General features: G+C 42.9%; 2 protein-coding genes across 6 annotated transcripts in view; one reads left to right on the top strand and one right to left on the bottom strand.

Moving 5' to 3' along the window:
- The first annotated feature begins 223 nt into the window (after positions 1-223).
- On the top strand, positions 224-14,190 carry adrm1.L (ADRM1 26S proteasome ubiquitin receptor L homeolog). 2 transcript variants are annotated; one of them, NM_001086125.1, is given in 10 exon segments: positions 224-275; positions 7,800-8,010; positions 8,329-8,445; positions 8,585-8,708; positions 9,528-9,614; positions 9,899-9,980; positions 10,746-10,978; positions 12,183-12,340; positions 12,944-13,046; positions 13,983-14,190. In NM_001086125.1, coding segments are annotated over 9 exon segments (1,215 nt in total). In that variant the 5' UTR covers positions 224-275; position 7,800; the 3' UTR covers positions 14,084-14,190.
- Positions 14,191-16,030: 1,840 nt separating this feature from the next.
- Positions 16,031-20,259, bottom strand: part of lama5.L (laminin subunit alpha 5 L homeolog) — a 78,900-nt gene continuing 74,671 nt past the window's right edge. For all 4 annotated transcript variants that reach the window (XM_041576196.1, XM_018234975.2, XM_018234977.2 and 1 more), the window contains 5 exons: positions 20,051-20,207; positions 19,501-19,631; positions 19,145-19,238; positions 18,361-18,480; positions 16,031-18,000 (listed from right to left, as the gene is read on the bottom strand). In XM_041576196.1, coding sequence (XP_041432130.1) covers positions 17,858-18,000; positions 18,361-18,480; positions 19,145-19,238; positions 19,501-19,631; positions 20,051-20,207 — 645 coding nt within the window. In that variant the 3' untranslated portion in view covers positions 16,031-17,857. The remainder of the gene's footprint in view (positions 18,001-18,360; positions 18,481-19,144; positions 19,239-19,500; positions 19,632-20,050; positions 20,208-20,259) is intronic.

The following is a 20,259-nucleotide window of genomic DNA, read 5'->3' as shown; positions in this document are numbered from 1 at the left end:
TAAGAACACAAGGAACTTTGCCCCACCTCCTTACTCTGGGTGACACAGCAACCCTGGCGCCTATCTACCTAGCTTGATTTCACAGCCTAACATGATTTCTGTTTGGGTGACAGGCACTATTACTAGCCAATAACAGTGGGGAATAGCGAACCGGGTACTGTAAGTCTCTGGCAGCAGCCAATCGGGCGCAGGGTGGCGCATCTCTTAGTGTCGTCAGAGGCCAGAGACACACAGTGCCTGTACTGTTCCTGTTGAGAGGTTCGGAGCGGATTAAGGTAATGGAACACGATTCGGGATTGTCACCGTCTACTCCTGAGACGCCTTTTATCCCTGTTGGTCACCTTATGTGTAACACAGTGTCTTATTCCTCCTCCTTATCCACACGCAATGTCTTATTAGCACTGCGCCCCTTGTGGGTCCCATAATGTCTTCTTACTTATCCTTGGCACCTTCAGGAGGCCCACAGTGATTTCCTTATCCTCCCGGACACTCAGGGGTTCCGCAATGCATTCTTTCCCCTCCTGGCGCTTCAGGAATCACAGAATGTTTTCCTTTCTAGGACCCCTGAGATGCCCCACATGCCTTCTTTCCTTCATGGGCACACTCGTGTCTCGCAACGCCTTCCCTCTCCTACTGGGCACCACAGAGGTCCTGCACTACCTTCCTTCATTTCCTGGAAATGTTTTCCTTCCCCTCCTGGGCACCTCAGGGCTCCAACAAATGGCTTCCTTACCCCCCTGGGCACTTAAGGGGGCCCACAATGTTTTCTTCCCCTCCTGGGCACATTAGGACTCCTAAAATACATTCCTTCCCCTCCTGGGCACCTCAGGGGTCCCACAATGGTATCTTCCCCTCCTGGGCACCTCAGGGGTGCCGCAATGGTATCTTCCCCTCCTGGGCACCTCAGGGGTGCTGCAATGGTATCTTCCCCTCCTGGGCACCTCAGGGGTGCCACAATGGTATCTTCCCCTCCTGGGCACCTCAGGGGTGCCGCAATGGTATCTTCCCCTCCTGGGCACCTCAGGGGTCCCACAATGGTATCTTCCCCTCCTGGGCACCTCAGGGGTCCCACAATGGTATCTTCCCCTCCTGGGCACCTCAGGGGTGCCGCAATGGTATCTTCCCCTCCTGGGCACCTCAGGGGTGCCGCAATGGTATCTTCCCCTCCTGGGCACCTCAGGGGTGCCGCAATGGTATCTTCCCCTCCTGGGCACCTCAGGGGTGCTGCAATGGTATCTTCCCCTCCTGGGCACCTCGGGTGCCACAATGGTATCTTCCCCGCCTGAGCTCTTCAGGGGTCTCACAATGGTATCTTCCACTCCTGGGCACATTAGGGCTCCTAAAATGCATTCCTTCCCCTCTTGGGCACCTCAGGGGTCACACAATGGTATCTTCCCGTCCTGGGCACCTCAGGGCTCCTAAAATGCCTTCCTTCCCCTCCTGGGCACATTAGGACTCCTAAAATACATTCCTTCCCCTCCTGGGCACATTAGGACTCCTAAAATACATTCCTTCCCCTCCTGGGCACCTCAGGGGTCCCACAATGGTATCTTCCCCTCCTGGGCACCTCAGGGGTGCCACAATGGTATCTTCCCCTCCTGGGCACCTCAGGGGTGCCGCAATGGTATCTTCCCCTCCTGGGCACCTCAGGGGTGCCTCAATGGTATCTTCCCCACCTGAGCTCTTCAGGGGTCTCACAATGGTATCTTCCACTCCTGGGCACATTAGGGCTCCTAAAATACATTCCTTCCCCTCCTGGGCACCTCAGGGGTCCCACAATGGTATCTTCCCGTCCTGGGCACCTCAGGGCTCCTAAAATGCCTTCCTTCCCCTCTTGGGCACCTCAGGGGTCCCACAATGGTATCTTCCCCTCCTGGGCACCTCAGTGGTCCCACAATGTTATCTTCCCCTCCTGGGCATCTCAGATCACCTGAGGTGCCAAGGAGGAGATCACAGCACAATTTATTAAGAATCCATTACTAACGTTTTGGCTGTCGCACCAGCCTTTCTCAAAGTCTTTAAGAAATGTTAGTAATGGATTCTTAATAAATTGTTTGTTGTCCTATAAGTCCTGTGAGTGCGGCTTCTTCAAGCAGGTGTGTTGATTTCAGATGGCGGCGTGCACCCAGGCATGAAACAAAACGTTAATTGTGAGTGCTCAATATTTAAATGATCCATTAGTTGATACATTTCATATCTTTTTCCCTGCAGAGCAGAATCCCTAAGTTTCATTAAAAGCAACTTTTGAAATTGATACAATAGTTGCTAATGTTCCACAGCTTCTGCTGAAAAATGTATCAACTAATTTTGAAAATTGTAACCGTTCAGAATCTGCACCTCAATTACTGAGCTGCCAGACTGAAACACCAGAGACAGGGAGTTACATTTCAAACTTCAATTTTGGGAAAAAGATACAAAATAAAACACAGAAAGTTGAGACCCTATTACTACCAGTATGCTTCGTCTTGAAATTTGCAGATATTTTTTATTGTTTATGCATATATTTGTGTAATTCAGTAGCAGCCAGTAAAGCATATCCTGTATGTATGTGTAACTTTATTTGTAAAGCACTGTAAGTACTCGCATCACTGTACAATATATATATATATATTGCACCCCCGCCTAATGGTTTTTAAAAAATAGTGGTGAGCACAACTTTCCCTTGTTTGTTATATATATATATATATATATATATATATATATATATATATATATATATATAAAATTCTCGACGTTTCGGCGCCATAACTCGGGCCGTCCTCAGGAAGGTGAACTCTACACATCTATACACACAATTTAAAGGTGAGCAAATTGGCGCCAAAACCGACTTGTATGACGTCATCAGTGGGTGTGGCTAAATATGTGCAATCCCACATAGCATTCTCGTGTTGTCAAAATAAACATACGTGATAAGTACTGTCAAGTGAGGAACTTGTGTATTAGACAGTGCAAAGTCCTAGTCCTAGTAGTGAGCATCCAGTGACAGTGTGTCAAGACATCCATCGTGACTTTCCCCTAAGTAGCGGGAAGTGCGGTGGGTTAAAAACATTTAAAAACACTCACCCCAGGAGTCGTAAGGATCTGGTTTCAACTGCCCTTGTATCCCAATAGTGCATCAGGCAACACCAGTAAGAATCACTGTGTTACCCCTTCTATCGGTACGCTGACATCGCCAACTGCGCACGGAGCTGCTTTACTGCGTGTGCATGTTGCGTCGAGGACCCGCCCCCGTTGCCTAGGAGAGCGGGGACGCTTCTTTCGTAGCTCAGCGGTGATTTGGCGTGCGGTTGTCATTGGTTCGCATCCTTCAATCTACGAGGATCACGGCTGCCGGCTTCCCCTCTTTGTGTGCGGATCTGCTGGTCTTTAACCCAGTGGGTGCCGCATCACGCTGGGGGTGCCAATTAGCCTTCTCCCCTACTAATGTAGCTACAACTTCGTCTCTCATTTCACTGTGAGAGGATTAGGTCGAGGGCTTCCCCTCCCTTTTCAATCAGCGTGATCACTGGAAGTTAACCCAGTGGATCCCGCATCTAACTGGGAGTGCCCATTTACCTTATTTCCACTCTCAATAGCCATGTCACATAAGCATAACGCTACACACACAGTTTCGGCAGACTTACCCTTTATCGCATGAGAACCGTCTCTTACTGGGTAATTGGGCATACTGGTGTGCACTTCTGCAAGGGAACCTCCTTCCTATTAACCATCCTTATTGTCTCCTGGGGTTCAATCAAACCTATAGGACAAAGCACAAATATCATAATATCAATACACAGTATTATCAGCATAATATAGTTTAACATATTCAAATATAGCAGTTCATATAATCACTATCAACTGATATCTAGCGCAGATCAACAACTGCTGGGCACTCCATTATTCATTATTGGTGTATAATATGTTACATCATTGGTCTGTGACAGTCCTCTATTTATATAGATCCACGGAGATGCCACGGTTTCAATAGAGCGCATAATGGTTAGAAATAATCACCAATCGTACAACCATCTGTACGTAATGCTATTTGGTACTTGATCAATAGAAAGGGGACATCGGCAGGGTCTCATTGAGTCCTTTGGGAGCCAAAGTGTCTAATTTGTAGATCCATCTCGATTCTTTCCGGATTAGTTGTAAGTCCCTATTGCCACCCCTGCGTAATGCAGGAACGTGGTCAATTATCATGTGGCGAAACTGTGGTAACGAATGTCTCTGTTGTAACCAATGTCTCGCGACCGGTTGGTCAGCCCTTCCAGAGGCCAAAGCGCTCCTAATAGCACTCCTGTGATTGTTCATTCGTTCCCTATAGGTGGTAGCCGATTTGCCAACGTAATAGAGCCCGCATGGACACCATGCCATGTAGACCACATGATCTGTGGTACATGTTACTCTATACTTTATGTCAATTTTTATTCCAGTCCTTGGATGTGAAAAATAGGTTCCTTGTTGCATTCCCCCACATGTCAAACAGTTAGTACACTTGTAGCAGCCATTCTTTAAAGGTCTGTTCAACCAAGTGCTTGCCTCCTTAGGGGGTTCCACCAGATCTATGGTCACCAGTAAATCGCTCAAATTGCGGCCTCTCCTGAATGCCACCAGGGGTTTCTTATCCAAGAATGGTAGATTGCCGTCCGTGTTAACAATCTCCCATCGATTGAGGAGTGCCTTTTTAACTTCTAAGCTTTTATTACTCCAAGCCGTAGAGAAGACTATATCCGGCGCTGTTTTAGGTGGAGCAGTAGTTAGTAACATATCCTGTGTCTTGTGTTTCACTCTCTCCATTTGTTCAGTGACCATCTGGTTGGAATATCCTCTAGAGATGAAATTTTGTGCTAATTCAGAGAGTTGTAGTTCAGCTTTACTCCTGTCAGAATTGTTCCTAACCACTCGCAGGAACTGGGAATACAGGACCCCCCGGGACATATGTGGCAGATGATGTGTGTGTGCATGGATCAAACTATTCCTATCGGTGGGTTTCTTATATAAGGTTGTACCCAATCTTTCCCCTTCTTTAAAGATGGTCACGTCTAGGTAATCGATACTTTGAGTGTCATATGACAGAGTCAATTTGATGGGGGAGTCGAGATTATTTAATGCCTGATGGAAATCTAACAATTCTGTTTACATTCCCTTCCAAAACAAAAGCAGATCGTCTATATAGCGCTTATAGAAGCAGATGTTGTCCGCCCCCATAGGTAATAGATAGTTGGTCTCGTACTGTTCCATAAATAAATTCGCAAAGGAGGGCGCCACATTGGACCCCATAGCAGTCCCTGCCACTTGTAGGAAGAATTTGTCCTTAAACATAAAATAATTGTGGGATAGGACCAAATCCAATAAAGATGTCAAAAAGTCAGTGGGTGGTCTACCAGTGTGTGCCCTAGCCAGTGCCGCTCTACAGGTGGAGATACCTGCGTCATGGGGAATAACCGTGTATAAACTGGATACATCCATCGTCACCAGTATGCTCTCCACGGGAATCACTTGATCTCTTAACAGTGTAATCAAGTGTGTTGTGTCTCTTACGTATGATCCCATCTGTTGTACAATGGGTTGTAGAAAATGATCTACATACTTCGCTACTGGTTGAAAAAGTGAATCCATAGCAGAAATAATAGGGCGTCCTGGGGGGGCTGTGAGTGACTTGTGTATCTTCGGTAGAGTATACAAAAAAGGTGTCCTCGGAAAAGCTGTGGTCAGAAATTGACTAGTGCCCTCATCTATCCAACCCGCTGAAAGGGCAGTACCAATTTGCATATCTAGCAGTCTCTTGAATTCTTCTGTGGGGTCTCTTCTCAATCTAACATAGGTGTTGGGATCCGAGAGTTGTTGTTCAATCTCATTGACATAATAAGTTTTGTCTAGAATGACTATGGCCCCTCCCTTATCCGCCTGTCGAATAATAATCTCTTTATTGGCCTTAAGGGTTTTGATCGCTTCTTTTTCTAAGGGCGTCAAATTTGAAAAATATTTTGACTTTTTGCCATGTGCCCTAGAGGTGTCATTGCTTAAGAGCTGTGAAAAAGTAGAGATGGAGGGGGCTGTATTTAGAGGGTCAAACGTGCTCTTAGGTTTGAACATAGATGGTGCTATCGGGATTGTATCTTTGTAGTAGTCTTTTAATTTCATACGTCTTTTAAACAGCTGAATGTCTTTGTACACTTCAAAGGAGTCTGAGAGGTTGGTAGGGACAAATTTTAAGCCCTTATTCAACAATCTAGTTTCCCCTATGGTTAGAGTGTATTGGGATAGGTTTACTACTAGGTCTTGCTCCTCCCTCTTCTGGGGGGCTTGTCCGTGACCCTTCTTCCCTCCCCTTCTGATGGTCCTGACCCTTTTCCCCCTCTGTCTATTGGGGCAGGGGGAGCACTCCCTAAAAAGGTTGTGTGGATCCTGCTTGATTGCCTTGGTCTGTTTTTGATATTTAAAATGTTTGTTTTGACCAGCACCTAGGCAATTTGTCAGACTGTTGTGAGTGCACCAGGTTGGGTACAGGTATATATATATATATATATATATATATATATATATATATATATATATATATATATATATATATATATATATATATATATATATATATATATATATATATATATATATATATATATATATATATTAATAATTAAAAAATATATATATATACACACACACATACACACACACACACACACACACACACACACACACACACACACACACACACACACACACACACACACACACACACACACGTTATATAAATACACAGAGCTCAAGTGCCATGTGTAAGACAGACAGTAGGAAAGAGGTTCCTGCCCCATAGAGCTTACAATCTAAGTGAATGGATAACATACAGTCACAAATTGGAGGGGAAAGGCAATGTGTGTCAGGACTAGACTAATGTTTTAGTGCTCCAAAAGGTAGAAGCTGAGTTTTGTTCTTGTAGAAACTGAGAGAGTGCTCCTTGTGGAGGAGCAGACAGATAGAAAAGTTTAACACAAGAGGTGGCAGTGGATGGCAGGGCTGTGGAGTCGGCACATAAATCCTTCAGCTCCATATTTTTTGGTACCTCTGACTCTCACTGACTTCTATAATGTATTTTTCATGCTGATTGAAAAAAGTACACAACATACAAGGCATTTTATCAATGACAAAAGCTTAGAAATACAAACCACCACTAAACTACATAAATTAAAAACAATTGTTTTAGGATTACCTAAAAAAACTTCTAAATGAATTGAACCTGGCACATAGCTGTATAATAGCTGCTAAATACAACTCAATTCCTTCTGCCATATCCATCTTCATAGAAGCTCTTGAATCTGGTTTGATTATTTTCATTGCTTGCAGTTATTAGGAGTCGGTACATTTCTGGCGACTCAGACCCAAAATTGCTTCAGATTCCACAGCTCTGGTGGATGGTATGAAAAGACTGTGACTCTGAGAGGAACAAAGAGATGGCCGGAAATGTACAGTGAGACAAGTGAAGATATGTAGTGTGGAGCAGAGGATTTAGCAGAAGGATTTTATATGCTAACTTGTCTCTCAAGGTTGCTCGGAGTCAGTGATATTTATGACAACCTCAGTGGATGAATAGTGCAAGTTACCATTACTTTCCCTTTAAATATTCCTTGTGTATCACTAGGAAGGATTTTATGTTGGGCTGTTGGGTAGGTTTCCCTTATATCCCAATTATATTTTAGGGCAGATTTAAAATTTCTGTTAAAGCGAATATGGGGTATAGTGCCCTCTGGTGGGAGCTAATGCAGTAAAAAGATAAGTGATATTTGACTAACGTTTCCTGTATTTTTTCCCAGAATGTCATCTGGAGCGCTGTTTCCCAGTTTGGTCCCTGGCTCTCGGGGTTCTTCGAGCAAATACCTAGTGGAGTTTCGAGCTGGCAAAATGTCCCTAAAGGGCAGCACTGTGACGCCAGACAAAAGGAAAGGTCTTGTTTACATCCAGCAAACAGACGACTCTCTCATTCACTTTTGCTGGAAAGACAGAACGTCTGGCAGTGTAGACGATGTAAGTCGCCTTCTCTTTAAGAGCTGTAATGCAACAACCCATAATGCACCAGGCCAGAAATCCTTTGGAGTCAATAGTCCTGCACACAAAAGGCTTCAAGCCAGGTGAAGGGACTTTCAGACCTGAGCAATTAAAGTGTGTTTTGTGCCAATTCTGCTTTTAGCCAGAGACTGTAACAAGGCTCTCGCTGTGCACAGCTAGTGGGCATTTATAAAGCAGACATTGTATTCAAACTGACCCCATTCTTTAGAGGCGATACCCCACTTAACAATATTGACTGCATGTAGCTCCATTGCCTCCTCTGTTTGTCTCCTACAGGATCTGATCATCTTTCCAGATGACTGTGAGTTTAAGAGAGTGTCACAGTGCACCACAGGGCGTGTGTATGTGCTCAAGTTCAAGGCCGGCTCCAAGAGGCTCTTTTTCTGGATGCAGGTCAGTGGCAGATCAGATGAGCTTTGGTGTTCTTTCCATAATTAAAAATAGTGTTCTATGGGTGAAATATGATATGGTAGTATTACCACTGTAAACTGCAGATGACACTGAACATTTCGTATGTGTGTTGTTTTCACAGGAGCCCAAGACTGATAAAGATGAGGAACATTGCAGAAAGGTCAATGAGTATCTAAATAACCCACCCATGCCTGGTGCCCTTGGGGGTAGTGGTAGCGGTAGCCATGAGCTCTCTGCTTTGGGAGGTGAGATTGTGACTTTATTAGTATTGTTTATACAGAGACACTAATATCGGTTTTGGAACAGTATTGCTGCTGCTCCTGAAGTGGTTTATTATGGTGTTTAATAAGATTAAAGAGATACTGACACCATAAATTACTTTTTCTTACATCTATCATAAAATTGCCTTTGAAAGATACTTACAACTTTGCCATAAAGTATTTGCATGATGCTTTTACATTACCTGTCTGATGCCCCATGTTCCTGTATGAGGGGGCTTCCATATTTGTGCAGCAGATGTTTGTTAGCATTGGAAACTGATTTAGCTGAGATGGGACAAGTCAGTTTGACAAAATGGTCAGGTTTAGAAACTTCAACTAACAATTACTTAGAATAGATAAACAAACCTCTCCGCAAAAAAGCGATCAACAAGACCTATAGGTAACTTTTAATGTACATTCATATTTTAAAGAGTAGTTTTTAGTGTCAGTATCACTATTTATTTAAAGTCTCAAGGTATAGTTTCCCTTCTCGTTTGTTATTAATGAGAGGGATAATACTGATGTATTATTTCTAATTGCTGGACTGGCAGTCTATACATTTTGGCAAATGCCAGAGGGGCTGCTTTAAGATGCCATAGCCTGTTACTATTTATTGGACCTCGGTGTACTTGAAATGCCAGGCCCTATTTTGAATCTCAGTCTTGATCTGCGCACATGGTGCCCTTTTACTCTCCATTCTGCGATTATGATTGCAACTCACCAGCGCTTTGTCTATTCGCTGTTATATGTTGCTACTCCAAGCTGGCTCTGGTTTACTTTTCCTTTTGTTTTTATTTGTTGTAGGAGAAGGTGGACTGCAAAGCCTGCTGGGAAACATGAGCCATAACCAGCTCATGCAGCTGATTGGACCCACTGGACTCGGAGGACTTGGTAAAGTGTCTTAAATTTGTTCTCTGACAGCTGCTTCTAAACACTTTATTATCAAACAGCTCTCTGGTCTCAGCATTCGCATGCAGCTTTAGTGGTCTGCTTCTGTTCTCTGTTGTCTTTGGAGACTTATGAAGGCTTGACAGATGGCAACTTTATCCCTTCAAAGACGGATGCTGTCTCTTGCATGTGTGTCATTCCCATTATTGCATTTGTCCTTTTTCTCCCTCCTTGATATAATTTACACTTTAACATGATGGTTTCTGCTTATGTTACTATGACTACAGGTGGGCTTGGAGCTTTAACTGGACCAGGATTGGCCAGTCTGTTGGGCAGCGGAGGACCCACAACAAGCAGTTCTTCTTCCAGGTAATCAATAGAGCAGATGTGGATTCAGGAAGTTGTGTCAACCTAAATCGCTTCTATGTGGCACGATAATGGGACAGCTTAATCAGGCACGGGGTGTTCCAAACAGCATTGAAATGACTATTAATGATTATTCAAGTGGTTATAATATCTTTTCACCTACCAGACACTGATATGGAAATATTGTATAATGGACAAAAATGGACAGTATTAGATTCATTTGTATCAGAAGGGAAATGGCTTTAGTATGGCAGGATCTTCACTTGAAATTTTATATTACCGCACACCTCCTTCCACTTATTCTGCGTAGTGGTGCTGGTCTTCCGTTGACCTTGCCAGGTCACCTTACTGCTTTGTAATTTCGAAAAACGGTCCGCACACACCAATATTGCAGTCGGGGATTGTGCCCCTTTTATTAATAAAAGGGGCACAATCCCCGACTGCAATATTGGTGTGTGCGGACCGTTTTTCGAAATTACAAAGCAGTAAGGATCTTCACTTGCCCAGGGCTTGGCTGGTCACAATAATAATAATATGGCCGATTCCTCCTAATAGAGATACAAGCAGGCTGCTTGTAAAATATTTATCAGTGCAATATATTTATTAATTCGTTTAACAGGGGTATGAACATTCTAAGCAATGTTATGAGAATTGTTTGTAATTAGTTTGGCTTGCCTATTTGAAATAGCCTGATGCTGAGTATCTGTCTCTGCTGAAATGGAAAATATTTAGTGAAATTGTGTCACTTATTTGGGTAATTCCTTCTAGTTCTCGCAGCCAATCAGCAGCTGTCACTCCATCATCCACAACTTCATCAACACGGACAACGTCTGCTCCTGTCGCTCCAGCTGCAGCACCTGCCACAACCCCAAGCCCAGCTGTCAGCTCCAATGATGGGGCCAGTGCAGCAACTAGCCCCACCCAGGCCATTCAGCTGAGTGACCTGCAGAACATCTTGGCCACAATGAATGTCCCTGCCACAGGGGAGGGAGGACAGCAAGGTACAGTCATATAATCTCTGTGCTTGACCAGGGTTCCAATGGCTTCAGTGAGTGGATTTTGCAGAAGACTGATCTTATATTCACTGTGTAGCCCTGTCTTACACACTACCATTTTCTGCAATTTACATTCCTTTAGCATAGTATAGGTTTCCATCTGGTAGGATGTATCACTCTGCTGGCTATAAGTGTATTTTACCTCATGGGTTAAACTGTAAAATCTGCACTATTAAAGAAGACCTTAAAATAGATGCTTATTAGTGGGTTACTTCCTTCTCTGCTGGAACACTGGCAAGCTTGGCAGGGAATGAAGGGGGCTGCTGATGAGATTGACATTACAAGACATGAGGCCAAGTGCTTGAATAATGCTACAGATGGTCACATAGTAGCGCCGTCTTCACAGACTTGGCAGCACCTGGCCAATCATTTTCATTGTTCTTTACTGCTTGCTGAAGTCAACTAGCATGGCATTGGTTGGCAGGTCTTGTGAAGGTGGGCTGGGTTTGATACAAGGCAAGATGAATTAATTTAATAATTAAAACACTCTTTGGCTTTATAGAATAAATAAGTGGGTGGGATAGAGTGTGCCTCCTGCACTACAGTTATAGTCTGCCAAGGAATTCTAGGCTGCGGCCTGCAACCTGTTAGGCTAGTGTCACATGAGGGTTGAAATCTGTCTGATAAAATATACAGGTCGAAAATCAGTCCCTACAGGGGCAGTAGCCTCCTTTTCTGTCCTTCACAAAGAACCATTATGTCGGCTGGAGCATGAACACACTAAATGGGAGTTTGGTGCGAAAATGCAGTGTCTCTTATTTCTTCGCTGAAATCAGCTGAGAGTTTCATACTAGAGCCGACACAATGGTTCCTTATGCAAACAGAAGAGAAGGCTACTGCCCGTTTAGGGGCTGATTTTTGGCCTCCATGTTTCAGCAGACCGATTTCAGTCCCCCGTGTGGCACTAGCCTTAAGCTACACCTCCCTAACTCCCTCCACAGTCCTCATGCCAGAGAAGGCGTGCACTGGGTTAACAATAGCAATGCTTGATCTCAGGCTCACAAAGAGACTTTTAGGGCAAGGGCACACTAGTGTATGGAACTCTTCTCTACTCTTAATTAATATTTATTTTCCTCAGTCAGAGAATCAGCCCCGTGTGGTCTTAGCTTTATTCTTGAGATTTAATTTCCTTTTCTTGTACTCTTTGCAGTGGATCTTGCCAGTGTTCTCACCCCAGAGATAATGGCTCCAATCTTGGCTAATGCTGAGGTCCAGGAGAGGCTGATGCCTTACCTTCCTTCAGGAGAATCCCTTCCTCAGACAGCAGATGAAATCCAGAACACTTTAACCTCCCCACAGTTTCAACAGGTACATTGTGGGGCAGGGGTGCCCAAAAGGTAGATCGGGAACTACCAGTAGACCTTTAGCTGGTGATCAGTAGATCTCAAGACACTGTCAACAAGCAGCTTGTCTATATCAACCTCCTGTTTCTTGCTTTTCATTTAGATATTTATTATATTAAGGTTACATAAGAAATAGTTGTTTATTAAATATAGCAATATATATAAAATATTTAAGTAATATTTTCTATGGAACAGAATGCTAGTTTGTTTATGGATGTAGATCATAATGGGACAACATTACTAAAATTAGACCTCGCATTAGAAAAGTATGGACATTCCTGTTCTGGGGTTACTTCTGTATTAAGGCTCAGCAGTCTATGAAACTGTGGCCATGTACAATGCAACATACAGTAAGAGGGATAAAGTGATATAATTTTTTACAAACGTTTTTGTTATTAAAAGGGATCTAAACCCAGTGTAGGTAATTTTTAAAATAACTCAGTACTCCTCTTAGCACTTCAATTTTCTAGCCCCTCATCTGGTTATTGAGTTCTTAGGTTGCAGTGTCTCCAGCCTGTTGAATTTAATTTGTGTTTCTTCCTTTGTTATTGCCTCCCCTACCTATTAGGCTCTGAGTATGTTTAGTGCAGCGCTCGCATCTGGACAGCTGGGACCACTGATGAGTCAGTTTGGCTTGCCTGCAGATGCGGTGGATGCAGCCAATAAAGGAGGTAAGGAGAGCAGAGAACACACACTGCTATTTAAGTGGAGTAAAGGTTAAGTCAACACACAAAAAAAAAACTGCTATAAGTTATTATGTATGACTCGCCTAATATGCACAGAACCATTAGGATCACTTCAAGGTTATTCACTATGTGCTGCAGTCAGTCAGCAGAGCTCTGGGCTATGACAATCCACAGGACTGTTCATTATATGTAATAACTGCACATAATCCTGCAGTTAATAACGATGCATGGTTCATGAGTAGCAGTTTAGTTGCATTACTGATACCAGTCCAACTTGTTTAATGCACCTGTGTTTTCTTGACAACTAAGGGCTGAACCACACAATGCGGTTTCTTGAAATCCGAAGCACTGAGAGGAAGCGCATGCGCGGAAATGGATGCAGCGAATATAAGGTAAGTAATAGAAATGTTGGACCTTGTCGCTGCGTGCATCCGGCATGTCTGTCGGATGAAGACGTAACGTGCAGCGTTCGCATATAACAGTCGTGTCGTATGCATGCAGCGACAAGGTCCGACATTTCTATTACTTACCTAATATTCGTCGCATCCTTCCCCTCGCATGTGCTTCCTCTCAGCATGTCGGATCTCAAGAAGACACACCATGTGGTTCAGCCCTAAAACATTGCTACCACCATTTTGGATTTACTATGGCATCTTGACCTGCTGACCGTTAATCCATGATGCCAGCTGTAAAGGTAAAACTTAGATGCGGCTTTAATAAGCAAAATCACAACCGAGCATATTCTTGAAGGGGCTGCTTTACCTGCATACATTTTTGTTTGTCAAACACAGGAACTTGAATTTCAAAGTTGGTCAAAATTAGAAAAAAAAAAATATATATTTACCGAAATTGGTACAAAGGTGAAAGAGCTTTGCTTCCATGTAAGAGAATTTAATTTCCTTTCTAACCTATCCCTTCCAGATATCGAAGCCTTCGCAAAAGCGATGCAGAGCACTTCCTCGCAAAAGGAGCGAGAGTCCAGCGAGAAGAAAGAGGAGGAGGAGGATATGAGCTTAGATTAAAGCCATGGCACTTCTTGTGCCAGCCAAGCACAAATGCTTTATCCCCAGCTTCGTCCCACACACGTATGTTCTTTTCAGCGTTGAATAAACGTTCCCTTTGCTGCTGATATTGTTTCTTGTCTCCTAATGTATTGTGTAGATGAGTCTCGGGGATTTAATCTTATTTGGCACAGGCTGCTCGGGTTGTTTCTGCAGGCTCCGGAACATGCAGCGGCTACAATTACATAGTTTAAAGTAATGTATGTTTTGTTGTTAAGTGAGGGAGCAGTCTTTGTATTGTGTGGATATTTGTATTATTGGTCTCCTTTAAGCTTCCTTTGAATTTGCCAAGGCTCTTTTAGCTTTCAGACTCCCTTATTAAGTGGGTCTTATCCACTTTGTCTGCTCTAATACTATAAGGTAGCCTGCATATTTTATTACTGCTGTGTTAAAGCTTTTTTTTTTTTTTTGAACGGTAAATTAAATTTGGGAATCCGATTTGTACCCACAAGACATTGTGTGATGTACTCTAGTGCATTCAACCGCATGGTTCCGACCTGAATTATTGCTATGGGTCTGCACCTATAGGAACAGGTGCCAACACTAAATGAAGGAAATCTAGATCTTTGAACTTTCTAAGCTCGAAAGTATGCTTGACTATGTAGCTCCTTTTTAGGGTCGGGGCACACGGGCAGATTTGGGGATTTGTCGCCAGGTGAAAAATCTCTTCTTCGGGGCGACTAATCTCCCGGTCTGCCTTCCGCTGGCTAAAATTAAAATAGCCTGGGGGCAACCACTTGGAGCGATTCTTTTCTGAAGTTGCCCATAATTACCTCACAAGGAAACTTTGGGTGACTTCGGAAAACGAAGCGCTCAGTGTGCCTGCCCCCAGGCTATTTTCAATTTAGCCGGAGGGAGGCAGATCGGGGAGATTAGTCAGCCCGAAAAAGAGATTTGTCGTCTGGCAACTAATCTACCCGTGTGCCCCGACCCTTAAAGTGATACTGGTATGTTTCAATATATTCCCCTTAAATACACTTAAAGGGATACTGTCATGGGAAAACATGTTTTTTCCAAAACGCATCAGTTAATAGTGCTGTTACAGCAGAATTCTGCACTGAAATCCATTTTTCAAAAGAATAAACAGATTTTTTTTTATATTCAATTTTGAAATCTGACATGGGGCTAGACATATTGTCAGTTTCCCAGCTGCCCCAGTCATGTGACTTGTGCCTGAACTTTAGGATGAAACTATTTTCTGGCAGGCTGTTATTTCTCCTACTTATTGTAACTGAATCAGTCTCAGTGGGACTTGGCTTTTACTATTGAGTGCTGTTCTTGGATCTTCCAGGCAGCTGTTATCTTGTGTAAGGGAGCTGCTATCTGGTTACCTTCCCATTGTTCTGTTAATAGGCTGCTGGGGGGAAAGGGAGGGGGTGATATCACTCCAACTTGCAGTACAGCAGTAAAGAGTGACTGAAGTTTATCAGAGCACAAGTCACAAGACTGGGGGCAGCTGGGAAACTGACAATATATCTAGCCCCATGTCAAATTTCAAAATTGAATATAACAAAATCTGTTTGCTGTTGGATTTCAGTGCAGTATTCTGCTAGAGAAGCATTTAAAGTAAGCTGAACATTTATAATCAAATAAATACTATGTTTAATTATTTAGCATTTATTCTGCAGCCCTTCAGGCACAGGTAAGGCTGGAGCATGAGAAGCCTGAATAGAAAAATACACAGTACAAATAACAGACATAAAATCTAGCATCACAGTCAAGCTGCTTTCAAGTTGGTGGGGACACTGGCCATGGAAATGCAACCAGCCAGGTAAATAATGGAATAATAATAACAAATGGAGCAGAACTAAAAAAATTTGTGTTAGGTTTACTAATCAGTGTGAAAAAGTTAATTTTTACCTTTGTGACCTCATTTACTAAAAAGGGAGAATGCAAAACCTTTACAAATCCGAAAAATCCAAAATTTTATTTTAGAGACAAAATTTGTACCATCAATTTACAAATTTTCACGTGGATGCTAAAAATCACGGATGGTTTAGACAGACACCACAGGAATCTAATTTTATAAGAATGTACCCGCTGTATAAAAAAACAAGTAATATAAGTTAGAATTTTGCATTTTTTTGCCTCCAAAACAGACATTGGGGTGTTTGTGTTGTGTACTTAAATATCTATACACATGCATATATACACAGATGTATTTATTGTGTAAGTGCGCAGGTGACGTCAGTGACTGGAATAGGTTTAAATACATATATATATATATATTTATAATTATAAAATATATTCAAGCAGTACTACCACAGAGAGAACGTAGAACACAGGAGGAAACCTTACAATAAATATCTTCACAGGAACATTACTGCCCGACAGTGTGTTTAACCCTTGTATGTGCACATTGATATTAAAAGGAAGCGGGTCACATGGTTAGCATTTAAGTAGTCCCAGTCAGCAGATACCCTAAAACATTGGGAGCATTTACCCTGTTTGTATAAATTTATCTTTAGACTGTAAAAGGGCTTTACTATGCCCAGACAACATTCTTTCCCTTATAACAACTTTTCTTTAGAAAGTTCAATTTCGGTTTCACAGATCTGCAACATAGTCGTCGTCTCTCCAAGCGCCGGAGTAAGTGATCAAATATCAGTTTTGAGAATAAAAGTTATGTCTGTAAACACTGCATCGGTCAGAAAAGCGCATCATTTACTCTGGGAGATGTGAAAAGTTAAAGAGGAAGCGATCGCTCAAACAATTTGCAGTTGGTTTTCTTTTTTTTTTTTCTGTTCTCGTTTATGGAACTTAAACTGCTGCCTTGTTGCTTGGCCCTTTCGTAGTAGCAACTAGGAAGCAGTTTGAGTGTCAAAGATACACATCTTTGAACCAGACTAGAAGAATAGTTCAAGGACTTTTCAATTGGTCTTTATCATTTATTTTTAGTTTTTTTTTCTATTATTTGCCTTCTTCTCACTCTTTCCAGCTTTCAAATGGGAGCCACTGACCCCAATTTAAAACAGATGCTCATTAAGGCTACACATTTATTGTTATTGCTACTTTTTATTACTCCTCTTTCTATTTAGATCCTCTCCTGTTCATATTCCAGTCTCATATAAATCCCTGCATGGTTGCTAGTTATTTGGACCCTAGTAACCAGACTGCTGAAACTGGAAAGCTGCTGAATAAAAAGCTAAATAACCATAAATAATGGAAACCAATTGCAAATTGTCACCCTCTGCATCATAATAAGTTATCTCAAAGTTGAACAACCCCTTTAAACCAGAAGTCAACTGTAAGCGTGAATGTTTTCAACAGTCTATAGCTTTTTGGTCCAATAGAGAGTTGCGTAGATTCCCTTCGTATTGTGTAACATTTGTGTACCCACTGGGGACAGACTTGGAATAATCAAACTGTCAAAACTGACTACCACTGCTTTTGGGCTTCTTCCCCAGATACAGTTTTTAAAGGTACCCACCCCCCTTCCCTGGATGTTGATTAGAAGCATGATAGTATCAGAGTGGAATAAATGCTGTTTGGAACTTTAAAATAAGGGTTGGGTTAGCTCGCTGTTAGGGTTCTGCTGTGTAAAAGAGTTTAAATCCAGTAACCATATGCTATTTTCCAAGCACCCATAATTCCAAGTGGGCTTTAAGGGCCTTCTTGTCACATTACCCCTAAGCCACACGCAGTACTTGCACAGTGTAGCACCATCTGTCTCAAAGGTTTCAGCAGTAGGCTGGCTGCCTTGTTTGTACAGTCCTTCCATTTTGTGCATTGGGATCACAGGGACGGGCAGACGTTGGTGCCGGCTGATCCTACGAAAGTCCCAGGTTTGGAGACGTCAACTGCCTTTCGGTTAATAACAAGATTCCTCATGCAGCCTCGATAGGATGAGTGCGGTTTCCTCGGGCTGTAGATGTTTCCTACAAGGACAGTTGGGTATCATCAAATTGTGACATAATTAAAATACACATTCTTTATTGCATTGGCACAGGCAATGGTCTAGAGCAGGGATCCCCAAACTTTTGAACCGTGAGCAACATTCAGAAGTAAAAGGAGTTGGGGTGCAACACTAGCATGAAAAATGTTCCTGGGTGCTAATAAGGGTTGTGATTGGCCATTAAGTAGCCCCTATGTGGATTGTCAACTTACATTGAGGCTCTGTTTGACAGTACACCTGGTTTTTATACAACCAAAACTTGCCTCCAAGCCTGGATATGTCAGCATGATTAGAATAAGGCCCAATCTGTAGGTGGTGATATTGGGCTAACACCAATACTAACCAGGCACTCCTCCGATGTAGAGAGTCCCCCTGCTCCTGCTGGGCTCTGTCTGGCTTGCTCCTACAGCATGGTTTCCCTCTGTATCCACATCCAGCTGGATAACATTACTAACTTTGGTCACTAGAGATAAAGGTAAGCCAAAAAATTATTGGTGCACACTTCTGCAGTCGGATTTCATACTTGAGTCCGTTTAGATCAGGGATCCCCAACCTTTTTACTTGTGAGCCACAATTAAATGTAAAAAAAGAGATGTGGAGAGCAACACAAGCATGAAAAAGTCCATGGGGATGTCAAATAAGGGCTGATTGGCTGTTCGGTAGCCCCTATATGGACTGGCAGCCTACAGGAGGTTCTGTTTTGCAGTACACTTGGTTTTTATACAACCAAAACTTGCCTCCAAGCCAGGAATTAAAAAGTAAGCACCTGCTTTGATGCAACTGTGAGCAACATCCAAGGGGTTGGTGAGCAGCATGTTGTTTGCAAGCTACTGGTTGTGGATCACTGATTTAGCTTATACCTGGGACCTAGTAGGAGCCTTCCTGAGTAAGTAATTTACAAGTCAGTGCAAAATGTGAACCCCAAAGAATGTGGCCTTGAGCTGAGGGAAGAAAGCAGCCAAAGCAAAATAAGTGCCGATAAGCTGAGCTCTCTGCATAGAGTTGGCAGTTTGGATTCAGTTCCGCCGTGCAGCTTCCTACAGGCTTACGTTTGCTTACCCTTTACTATGCCAAAGTAAAGTTCCCAAACCCTTGACCCGTTTATCTGTAGCCTCAGAGATACAGACCTGCAACTGTGTGCCACTGTCCATCACAGAGGGGTTGTGGGAATTTCACAGATGTGGAATATTCACTTGCTCCTGCATTTACAGACACACTGACCTGGGGAAAAGATAAAGAGATACTATGAGGCAACTAATAACCCAAGACTCTGTGTTTAGACCCTAAGTCTCATGAGTTTCCTCCCACATTCCAAAAAATAATAGGCAGGTTAGTCCCTGATGAAACTGACTATAGTGCATGTGAACCTAGACTGTAAGCTCCAATGGGGCAGGAACGGATTTATAATCTGGCAGAGTCCTGTGACATGTCAGACCCATATAAAATAAAACAAAAGGTGTTTCATGGTAGAACGCTGGCATACCTTCCCCTCAGTCATGGAAAGGGTGACAGAGTGGCCCTCCTCAGTTCCCACATGGAAAAGGAGGCCTGAATGATGGATTGGACGTATCTCCAGTTTCACTTCCAAGCTCTGCCCAATATCCACTTCATGGTCTGTGATGCGGAAGAAAAATATTATACAGTTTAAACATGCTTTGCTTAATGTGACATACATTGCAGAGATATTTATGGTCTAGCCTTGTAAATGTTCTAATCATCTGGTTACAGGTTGGTCTGGTCCTATGAATGTTGGATTGGCTACACGTTGGTCTAACCTTATGAAGGTTTCCATTGGCTCATTGGTTTCATAATGCTCTGTGTGTGTGCTGGCAGAGACTTTAGACAGCTGCCTTATGGGACGGTTTATTTTTCCTTTCTGGTACCATTCGACTTTAAGGGGCACATTTCTTTAGACCGTAGCCCTGGGTCAAACTACTGTTCATTAAGAATGTCAGAACACCTCAAGCAGAAATTTAAGGTTGGCAACTTCTGTTAGCCTAGAACCGTTTTGCTAGTTGTAGAGGCCACAATACCTAATTTTAAGAATCCACCCTCAGAGAAGAAAAATCCTTGTTCGGTGAGCCCTTCATAGCACTGGGTGACCCCCATGATTTTATTTGGGGGGTTAAGTGCTTTCCCATCCAACTTCAAGTTCCTGAGACATCCGTGAAAACTGCTGAGTGACACATCCTGAGGAAAATACGGAACAAAACATTTATTTTGGCAGCAGTAAATCATTGAA

This window comes from Xenopus laevis, chromosome 9_10L (genome assembly GCF_017654675.1).
Source record: "Xenopus laevis strain J_2021 chromosome 9_10L, Xenopus_laevis_v10.1, whole genome shotgun sequence".
Classification (NCBI taxonomy): Eukaryota; Metazoa; Chordata; class Amphibia; order Anura; family Pipidae; genus Xenopus; species Xenopus laevis.
This window is presented reverse-complemented; position numbering and strand designations above follow the sequence as displayed.